Source organism: Gossypium arboreum, chromosome 10, assembly GCF_025698485.1.
Source record: "Gossypium arboreum isolate Shixiya-1 chromosome 10, ASM2569848v2, whole genome shotgun sequence".
Classification (NCBI taxonomy): domain Eukaryota; kingdom Viridiplantae; phylum Streptophyta; class Magnoliopsida; order Malvales; family Malvaceae; genus Gossypium; species Gossypium arboreum.
Genome location: NC_069079.1, coordinates 117,258,980 through 117,270,721, shown reverse-complemented (window position 1 = coordinate 117,270,721; position 11,742 = coordinate 117,258,980). Strand labels below are relative to the sequence as shown.

The 11,742-nt window shown below is 33.5% G+C and overlaps 1 protein-coding gene across 2 annotated transcripts; it reads right to left on the bottom strand.

Annotated features, from left to right (window-relative positions):
- Positions 1 to 7,705: 7,705 nt before the first annotated feature.
- Positions 7,706 to 9,562, bottom strand: LOC108487879 (putative disease resistance RPP13-like protein 1). Of its 2 annotated transcripts, none has more exons than XR_008272946.1 (2): positions 8,343 to 8,475; positions 7,706 to 8,031 (listed from the first exon to the last, which is right to left on the bottom strand). XR_008272946.1 is itself a non-coding variant. In XM_053020749.1 (2 exons), exon 1 carries the CDS (start codon positions 9,542 to 9,544, stop codon positions 8,603 to 8,605), a length of 942 nt encoding a protein of 313 aa, XP_052876709.1. In that variant the 5' UTR covers positions 9,545 to 9,562; the 3' UTR covers positions 7,706 to 8,031; positions 8,493 to 8,602. The 2 variants fall into 2 exon arrangements, 1 of the variants encoding a protein (XP_052876709.1); XM_053020749.1 differs by lacking the exon at positions 8,343 to 8,475 and adding an exon at positions 8,493 to 9,562.
- Positions 9,563 to 11,742: the final 2,180 nt, after the last annotated feature.

The window sequence follows — 11,742 nt, the reverse complement described above, 5'->3', positions numbered from 1 at the left end:
TTGAGGACATATCATCTTCTTGCGGCTCGAATTTTGAAATATTAAAGATGAAACCGTGGAAGCGGTCTTTGGTCTTAAGAATGTTGGTTTTTAGAATCGAGTGATCACCCTTTTCTGACCCGTACTATCCAACCTGAGATCGGACTGCTAAGAGAATTGCTTGGAAAGTAATCGTTTCATCACTAGAATAACTGGCCTTCGTATGATGTTGTGTTTCCTCTTTACCTCTCTAGGCTTCTCTGAGGCATGATCTTAAGCTAGTGAGGATAACATGAAAGTTGGAGCTCGATGACTCTAGCCTCCATGTTTTTAACAAATTACCAGCACAATCTACGAGGTCGAGTTAGGATAGCAGACTAGATGGCCTCAATTATTCAAACGTAATTGTAGTTTAGAAAAATAGATGGTTTGGATATGGCAAAGTCTCCTTTAGTAACCCATTAACTTTCAAACAAGCTTCTGGAGTAGTTCTTCGCTTCTTCCATGGTTTCATTCGGCTGTTTCTATCAAATTGCAGTCTGCTGGTTATCCTGTATGTTAGTTACACATACTTTATTTTAAACAGATGTTATACTATGACTAAATTATATTTAAGAAAATGATTCATTTTATAATTGTAGGAGATGAACGACTTTGTTTCAAACGAAGTTTTACCATAACATTCCTCTAATTTGGAGCATTGATTCAATTATGGAATCATGAATAGTCATTGGTTCAGTCGATATCTATACTTTCCATATGAAATCAATTTCCTTCTATATGCTATATGAAATAAATAAATAATTTAGGAAGAAAAAGCCTCAATAAGAATTTAAACTACCCCATATTGTATGATTGTCTGAATGCAATATTTTTTTTTTATTTTTTTAAACTTTTATTATACTTTTCTATTACCAATACCAAATACTAGACATCAGTGAATCAAAGAGAATTCAGTCTCAGAAGTGAAGTTTAATTTGCAGCTTCTCATGTTTGATAATGTTTTATTCTTTATTTATTTTCATAGAATGCTCTGCTCCCCAACCGAAGAGATGCAAGCATAACTGCAGCTTTTTCCGGTAATTACGAGAGCACAAATAACTTTAAATATTCTCCATAAAACATAGAAGCAGCCAAGAATAATCACAAAGCATCAATCATGAGACACAAAATTTTTAAGTGGAAAATCCTTTTAAATCAAAGAGTAAAAACCACGGGACTCGAGAGCCCACAGAAAAACTTCACTATTATATAAAAGTGTGGCTACATGAACACAATAAATACATAACTCTAGCTTAACTATCATCGAGAAGTGATTATTCCTAAACATAATATAGAAAGTTGGAGAAATTCCAACAATAGAGAGACTTTGAAGCCGAAGATCCACAAGCTACAGCTATTGGTAACAAATCCAATCATGCAAAACTAACATACACGAGCCTTGCAGTCACTGTCATAAGTGTCTGCAAACAAAGATTCAAAGTGTAAATAGCTATACAGTATTAGAGGCACGGTATGAAAAACAAAAGTTTTTGGTATAATGGAAGGATAACCATGTAAAGCTCATCCAAGCAAAAGCCTATGAAATTAGGAGTTGAATCAGCTCAACTCTTTCGCTTGAGAAAAGGTCTGCATTTTCCCAAGGAGTCCTGCATGTTTTGGTCAAAGACCTTTCATTAATTGATAACTAATCAAATGATGTGAAAACCAAGAAAGTTATCAAACACCTATCAATTAAAGGGATATATATATTTGAACATGCAAATAATTTAGGAATAAGAGAGCTTATCTAAGTTTCCTAATTAGCAAATTCTAAAGGTTACAAATAAATTCAGATACCTCAGACATCCTCTTCATTGGATTCCAGCCAAATTACTCTTAATAACAAATAAATTCAGGAGTATTTCCATTTATCATAAACCTGTGACATCCTCTAATTGTCGGCCAAATTCCTGCTAAACTAACATCAATGATCTTTAGTTCTTCATCAGTTTTGCATCATTTGGTTGGAAAGGCTGTTTCGTCACATTTGACGGAGGAACAACTGCAAGAACAAAATATATGAAGCCGTGTTAAAAAAGTTGCATCATAATCTCTCAACTTTCACATGTCCAAATAGCAATATATTAGGATATTCATGCATAGGTCAGTATCAGAGGAGCAATGCAATTGCTTCATCAGTGCCAAGTAAACTTTTTAGTCCTTTAATATTAGGATATAAACAGCAGCAAGGCATTGCCGGCTGGACAATAACATCAATAATATTGATTCTCACTTCCATTCAGAAACTTTTTAGTCCTTTAATTTACAGGCCAGAGAAAGGCAAAATCCATAAATAGATTCAATATGCCGGTATTTCCAATAGCAGGAATTAATGGTTAGAACCTTGGAATGAATAATAAATAATAGGGTAAAACAAAATTTTGTTGTTTTTTTTGGTGCTTCACTTGACTTAGCTATGCAGAAACCATTACAAAAATTAATTATTCTATTTTTCAGTGAATCTTAAAATAACTCGTATTTTAAAATAATAATATTCCTGGCCCAGCCAAGGGACCATATATTTTGTTTTTCTAGTTATAGAATAGGACTATAATTGTAAAAGAAAATAATCAATAAAATAAATTTTGTATGGGATATAATGATCCCAAATTGACATACCTGCCTATTTGATTCATCAACTATTGTTTCTCTGAAGAACTTGTGTCTGAACCCTAATAGCAACATAAGGTATGTGGGTAATTTTGGACCACTCAGGTCCTTTATCCCTTTTGCACCGTTCTTCATAGGCTCTCCAATTTTGGGAAATCCGAGATGCAGAGATGGGTGAGAGAGGAGGGCAGTGTGACTCCTATCTCATCTTGAGGAAATGACACAACATCTGGACACCCATTTGATATTGAGAGAGATTTAAGACAAGTGAGTGTATGCAAATCCCTCTCAAGTATTGCCTTCCAGATATTGGGTCCACCAATTCTAAGCGATGTGAGATGGGTAGGAATCCCCTCTTCCAGAATGGATGTCACATTTGGACAATCACTTATTTCTAATTCTTTTAGAGCGTTGAGACTGTGCATATTCCCACGCAAAGCTTGGAGACGTCTACAAGAGCAAAGGCGGAGCACTTCAAGGTTTGCGCTGGGCAAACCACTCACTGCTAAGGAAATCAAATTTGAACAATTACTACTTATCCATATGCAATTGCAATGCTTGAGGTTGTTCAATCCTTGAGGTAAACCCTTAAACATATCACAATTAGAGATAACAATAGTTTCAAGAGAAGAGTTATCTTGAATTTCTTGGGATATGGACTCTAGCTTTGGACACTTATGTATTTTAAGTGTTTTCAGTGTAGAGGGCAACTCACTTCTATTTATTCTCTTTAGAGATTCACAACTGACAATATCCAACTTCTGAAGAACACATGCATTGTTGGAGTCAACATCCTCTCCTTCATCCAACAACAAACATTGCAAATTTTTACAACAACTAATCCCTAACACTTTCAGATTCGAAGGCAAATTGCTCCTTACAACAGAAATCAATTTTGGGCAACCGACAAGCTCTAATTCCATAAGTAATGTGAGGGAGTACAAGGTTGTCGATAGTTTTCCTAGCCTTTCCCAATTACTTATTGTCATTCTTACAATGCTGAAGGAATCTTCAATTGCATCAATTCTTCTCTTTCCTCTTCTGTTCCTACGGATACAAGTTGCGGACATTTGGAAATTCTCAAATATTAGGGGGACATGGACTGAGTTAGCAATCCCCAGTTGTTCTCTCGAGAAGAGCACAACTCCTCACAATTAACAATCTCAAACAATTCCACTTTGATTGATCTTAACCTCAAACATTCTGCTGCACAACTAAACTTGGAAATCCCTACAAACGAGATTCTTTTTATGGAGCTATAATCTGAAAAACCTTTATAAATTACCTCGTGGCAACCGCAAATTTCCAATTCTGAAAGCAATGGAAATTTTGAACAGAAATTATCAACTTCTCGCAGGTACGAATTGCAAGTTTCTTCAAAGAAAGAAGGTCTTCCGGCATACTCCCTAACAATAAGGGACAATTTTCAATAAAGAGTTCACGAAGTTTAGGGAATTTCCTAGCTTCCTCATCAACTTCACACAAGTTCCACTTCTCCCAATTAAGCATGTCCACAAACTCTAAAATCTCCAATGAAGAAAATGTGTTGGTCTGTAACACCCCTAACCCGTATCCGCTGTCAGAACAGGGTTTCGGAGCATTACTACCATTTACAGATCACTAAAAAAAAAAATTTAAATACTTACCGATTCAATGCATCATATAAATAAATATATTACCATTCAATCAACAGTTTGACAGTTGTATAAGCATCAAACAGCAACATTGTTAGTATACTTGCACATATCTCATATAAATTCAACACTGATATACCTATTTTCTCGACATATCGCACTTGAGTTTAATAATAGTCTCAATTACATAATTTCCTTGTATCAACATATCAAAGATAATCATATATGTACATGTCATGAAACATATCATGCTCTTACCGCTTTCTTCATAAGCATATATCATTCATTTCATTATATCAATATTTCATGCTCCATCATTTCCATATATTTTATGTATATTTATTCCGTAATAGTTTATATCAAACTTAACATAAATTATATTTCATGTACTTATACTTATTTCGTTTATCTATCTTCATAATTATTTCATATAACCATTCGTCATCTGATACATATTACCTGAATATCAATTGTTCAACAGATGCTAGAGCGTCTCCCATCCACGGTCTTATTTATCTTTGACATGATGCCATAGTGTCTTTCAACTATGGTCTTACTCATTTTCTGTCATGTTGCCATGGTATCTTTCAACCATGGTCTTGTTCATTTCATATCACGTTGCCATGGTATCTTTCAACCATGGTCTTACACATTTCATATCAGGTTGCCATGGTATCTTTCAACCATGGTCTTACACATTTTATATCAGGTTGCCATGGTATCTTTCAACCATGGTCTTACACATTTTATATCATGGAGCACACTCCCGCGAACCTCATCCTTGCAGCGGGATTACCAGTCCAGGCTAAATCCCCTGCAATATAAACTCATAGAGTATTGTCGGGATTACCAGTCCAGGCTAAATCCTCAAACGACAATTACTCTAATGAGCTTGGATCTGAATTACAGTCAAAGCTAAATTCAGACCTAATTCGGATTACCCGTCCGGCTAAATCCATTTTACACATATTCTTCAGAGGGCTATATCAGATAGGATCACCCGTCCTGCTAGATCCTTTTACCGTCAATTCCTTTTCGAGATCCATCGAATTTTCCTTTCATTCAACCGGATTTCTTCCCATTTTATCAAATATATCAATGTTTTATAAATTTTCATACAATGAACATTCAAATCATATTCACATCAATAACATACAACCTCAAGCATTTCGAATATAATTCAAGTTACGAACTTACCTCATTGATTGCTCGTGTTTATTATTTCATTATTCGATATATTTTCTTTCCATGATCGAGTCTCGTATTTGTGTCGTCCGGATCTTAATAAATAAATTTGATCATCATTTTCATTCATTTCATATTCTAATACATTTAATTAATGCTCTAGGCAAAATTACCATTTTGCCCTAAACTTTAATTAATGACGATTTCATCCTTAGGGACGGAAAGTAAAATTCTTGCAATTTAATCCTTATTTCCAACTATTATTCTCATATATATTGATAACAGTCCATGAATTCTATAAAATATCAAAATTTTCCATAATTTCAACACTTTTCAATTTAATCCCTAAAACATGTTTTCCCCGATCTTGAACTAAATTGATAATTTCGTTAAATTTTTGTAATTTAAAAATAAAATAATCTATTTCATGCAATTTAGTCATTTCGACATTTTTACAAAATTGCCCATAAAATTTTACTTTTATTCAATTTAGTCCCCGAGCCTAAAACATGCAAATTAGCCATGCTAGATGAATATTCATACATATTTTCCTCCTCCTCCTCTCCATTCCACATCCTTAATTTATATAACATGCAACAAGTAACATTATCAATAATTTCACTATTTACTTATATGTACATTCAAAACTGTCCATTTGCGTCATAGTCACTAAATTATTTATATATTAAGCTACAGAACTCGAAATTAAGATCCGCTAATTTTTCCTGAAACTAGACTCACATTTATTCTTATCATAAAATTTTCAGAATTTTTGGTTTAGCCAATTAGTACAGTTTATTCATTAAAGTCACCCCTGTTCTGCTGTCTGACAATTCTGACCCTTCTTCACTAAAAATTAGTTATCTCCTTTTACAGAATTCAAATGATGTTCTAGTTTGTTTCTAATAAAACTAGACTCATTCAGGATTCTATAAATATAAATTTAAGCCTCTAATTATTTTTATTCATTTTTTTTATTATTTTTCAAAGTCTGAACAGGGGAACCTGAATTCATTCTGACCTTGTCTCACAAAATTCATTATATATCAAAATTTACAAATTCATTGCTTACACTGTTTCTTCTATGAGAAACTAGACTCATTAAGATTTAATTCCATATTTTTTTCATCTTCTAATTCAATTTATAAAATTTATGGTGATTTTTCAAAGTTAGACTACTGCTGCTGTCCATAACTGTTTTAGTGCAAGATATTAATTACCATGTTATAGCACCCTTATTTTCTTTTTCTATACCATTTCTCATCACTTTCTCTTATTTTCTCTTCACTAACATATCAAGAACATAGGACCTTATGTAATAAAACTCTACTATAACATTATTTCCATGATTTATCAACAATAACAAACTTAAAAACATATTGAAATCTTGATGTACTTACCTTATTCTCTTGATACCAATCTTTAACTTGATTTTCTCTCCTCCAGCTTCTATTTCTTGAATCCAACTTGATATTCTAACTCCCCATGTTCTCCTTAACATTTTCTCTCTTGGTAGCTATGGAAATTCATTTGATTTTTGGGTGAAAATGGTGAATTTTTGGTAAAAGGACCAAATTGTAAAGAAAGTAAAACTTTCTTTCTTCCTCTCTTTCTCTCACGTTAGTTTGCATGGAAAGGAAAGATGATGAAAATTCTTCATCTTTCTTTCCTTATATACTAAATAAATAATAATAAAATAATATTAAATATCTCATAAAATATTAATAAAATAATATTTATCTAATTAATTAATTTAAAATATCATTAACATAATCATTACATTCTAGAATTCTCTCTCTACCAATTGACCATTTTGCCCTTCATGATCTTTTAGAATTCCATCCTTGAGTCATCATTTAATTTGGTAAAATTGCAATTTAGTCCCTCATAGTTCTTCACTTATTCAATTTGGTCCTAATTCATCCATTTTCCTTAGTTTCTAGATCATTCTACCCTTAAAATATTTACACTATTGGTCCTTCAACTTTTTCATATTTACACTTTAACCCTTTAAGTCTTGAGTATTTACTCTTAGGCAACAAAACTTTTCTAACTTTTACAATTTAGTCCTTTCCTGAATCAAGATATCATAATTTACTTCCCAATGTTGCCATAACTCAAAACTTCCCTTTTTATCACTTTATTTCCTTATTTTATTATATCAAGGATAATATATTACTGTAAAGATTTTCAGGGTATTACATGGTCGTATTCTCTCCAAAGAACTCAACTCCCACAGTCCTTACACTGCACAATTCTTTAATACGTACCTTTTTCAACAATGGCAATTTCCCAATTGATGGCAATGACAATAAATTTCTACAATTATCAAGGCATAAAGATTGTAAACAATTGAAGGATGAATCTCCCACCCAATTTGCCAACATTTCACCACAATAGAACTTAATGCTGAGCTCCATGAGCTTCTTCGAAGGTTGAAATCCATCCAACACCTTTTTCTCGACTTCTTCTCTTCTATTCTCAAAGTCTTTGCTCCACTGCAATTCTAAACTCTCAAGTCTCGACTTATCAGATAATCTAGCCATCCATGCATCTTGAGGCTCAGCTATATTCTGTAATCCTGAAATACAAAGTTGACCCCTGAGATTTGACAAATTCATTAGCTCCCTTATTTTATGTCCCTTCTCTTTGCCCAAAACAAAACTGGAAAGTTTTTGAAGATTAGTTAGCATGCTAAAATTGCTTGCCATGCTTTCTAATTTATATGCACTAGTGATATCAAGATAGCATAGGTTGACCAACTTTTCCATCTCTGACGGTAACTTCTCAAGGTTATAACATCCCTTCAATAAAAAGGTTTCTAAATTGTGAAGGGTACTAAGTGATTCAGGCAAGCATTTAATAACTCTATTCTGAGAAAAGTTTAGGTACCTTAAGAGTTTCAAATCTCCCACGAAATCTGGCAACATGATGATTTGGTACCCTTTCAAAGAAAGTGCCCTTAAGCATCACAAGTTTGGCAACAAATTCGTTAGGACATGATTGGTTAGAAAGTGACCAGTTCGAAAGACCGAAGACAACCTTAATGGAAGAAAGGTTCGTAAATGTTGCGCTTCATAAATGCCTTCAAATTTTTTGGTGCCGTCAAACCTCTCAGCAATGTAAGATAAATGGCGAGCATGCTTCAAAATTTATTGACTACCTTCTATTTTAAAGCATACTTCTCCAGCCGCTGATTGGGCCAAATCATTAATGAGATCATGCATAACAAATCGAGATTTATTGTTGATGGACACTTGCAAAAGGGATCTTGACACTAGGTCTTTGAAATACTTGTGACCCAAATCATGGATGCACCGTTTATCTCGTGCTTCTTGTAGAAACCCTTGTGCTCTCCACAATAAGATTATTTCTTCCTTCTCAAATTCACAGTCCTTGGGAATAATGGCACAATACATAAAGCATCGCTTCAAATGTAGAGGAAGATGATGGTAGCTTAGCTGTAGAGCTGGGATTATACTTGACTGATCTTTAGATAGCTTCCATCTCTCACTCTCTAATATATCTTCCCAAGCATGAAGGTCTACATTAGTGCGCAATAAGCCACCAAGGGTTTTAGCAGCTAAAGGCAAACCGTTGCATTTTCTCACTATCTTCTCAGCAACTTCCTTTAGGCTTGGATGTCCTTCAAAGTCCCTTGCTCCCAATGCATGTTGAGCAAATACAGACAAACAATCATCAGCTGACAAAAGCTCTAAGGAATGAGCATGCAAGGCACCCATTGTTGATGAAACACCGTGGTTTCTTGTTGTCACAATAATTTTGCTTCCTTGAGTCCTCGTTTTGAAAGGAGATTGTAAGACAGTCCAGTGATGATAATTCTCATTCCAGACATCATCTAAAACAATTAAGAATTTTTTTCCGGACAACTCCTTCTGTAACTTTTCTTGAACTATATTCAGATCATTATCATTGCATGACACGGAAGTGATTGATTGCAAGATTTCTTTCGTTATTCTCAAAACATCAAAATAATCAGAAACACAAGCCCATGCTTTGAGGTGAAAATGATGTTGAATGGAAGCATCGTTGTAAACCAGCTGGGCAAGGGTTGTCTTACCAATCCCACCCATCCCAACGATGGGAATCACAAAATTTCTTTCGTCATCACTCTTCAAGAGCGAATCAAGAATTGTCTGTTTGTCTTTGTCTCTGCCATACACATGATTTTCAATCTCCAAAGAAGTAGGCTGCAGTCTTTCTTCTAGTCATGTGGGTCTTTCGCAAGCAGTCATTCTTAACTCTTAACTTGTTTCTCTGAGGTTCCAAATCTTTCAATTTGGCTGTAAGATCTCTTATCTTGGACATTATATCTCTGTTAAACAGAACATCATTGAATGAAGAAGGAATATTGAGTGTGGGTCTCTTACATGAGCTGCCTCGACGTTCCATCATCAGATCGCGCCTACCAATTTCGGTTGCAAACTCGTCCAGAACATCCTCCACATCGAATGCCAAGTTTTGGATGTCGATCAACCAGTCTTTCACCTGCTGCTCTTTCATCTGTCTCTCTTCAGCATCATCAAGCACCCTACAGATCTGCTTCAGTTCATTCTCCAACTTCTGGATCTCCTCACGAACCTGTTTTTCAGTAGCGAATTCCAGGAGCTCGGATGAGGCGAGCTTGTCAAGGAAAAAATCAATGAGCTTGGAGACAAAAACTTCTCCAATAGCGGACAAGGCTTGAAGAAAAGGCATGGTTGCGTTGTTGCAAGAAATAAGAGTAGAGAAAGGTTGAGAAAAGAGTGTTGAGCAAAGGTAGATGGAAGTGAATGAAGTTTGGCATTAGATTGTAGGTACTGAAAAACACAAAGTGCCATCTTGCTTTTGTCGCTTGATTGGGGGAATCTTACTGCACAATAATTTGTAAAGAAAAAGCCAGCCCTTTTCGTTCTAATTTCCACCCACAAAACTTGACAAAGTAAGATAAGTGACACAAATGATTACACTTGTATAATAAATAATTTAAAATGCAACACGAAAATTGTCTATATAATATAAATAATTAAAGTGACAAAATTAAGTAATTATAAATTAAATTAAATACAATTATAACTCTAAAACATATAGAATATAAACCATACACTAATCATCCCATCTAAAAATTCACTATACTCTTATCAGTCCCCATAAAATTATTGAAATTTAGCTTTTGTCACAAAGATTTTATCTTATTATTTTAATTATTTTTCTTAAAATTCAAAAATACATTTCAAAAACTTTAAATGAAGTCATGTTTAAATAATTTTATAAACTTTAATAATTAAAACATTTGAAATAATTGAGATAAAAATTCAAAATTCTAAAAACTCTGATAAAAAAATATTTAGAAATGAGAAACAACTTGACAGTGAGGTACTTGTATAAGGAGAAAAGGACTTGTAAATTGGATCAAAGGAAAACAACCTTTTTCTTTTTCCGGAGAGAAATACTAATTTCATTAATAAACTAGGGTGATAGCACAATATTAAACAACAATAATTAATCCCTCCCAGAAAATGAAAATGTTATATTTGGACCTTTAAAATTATAAAATTTTAAGTTAATACATAGAAAAATTTCATTTTACTCTTCAAAATAATAAAATCTTAACCTATTTTAAAATTTTAAAATAATAATATAATTTCATTTTAATTCTAAAAAATATACATCTTAATTTCATTTACTTGTGCATCAGGAAAATTGGAAAACAGCTTTTGAATGCTAATAGTAATACTAGTAAGGGGTAAAGAAATGTAGAGTACAATAATAATTTAGCAGCATGCGTTAGTGAAACTAATAATAAAAGGTGAGCAAAATGGGCGATGGAGTCAGGTTCGCACTCATCTGATTGTATTTTTTTTATTGTTATTCCAATTATATCTGTAATTATTATTTTTTAACTTTAAAAGAAATTTAAAATAATAAATTACACTATTATAATTGTCGAAATCATTTTTTTGAAAACGGGGTCGACTCGAATTTTGAAAATGAAAACGAATAGAGGAGTCGCCACCGATCATTTTTGATGAGGTGTGATCGGGTCACCTTGTAAAAGTGGTTGTTTTTAATAAATGATTTGATTTATTTAAACAACGAATTTTGGTCCGCGAAATCTAGAAAAACGGGTTCGGGAGTCGGTTACATACGAGGAAGGATTAGCACTCTCGCAACACCCAAAAATTTGTACCTATTTGATTAATTAGTGTCTTAGCGTCGAAGATTTAAAAACTTGAAAGAATTTAAAACACGATCCCTCTTTGTATTAATGCTAATTTAAAAATGATCGAAT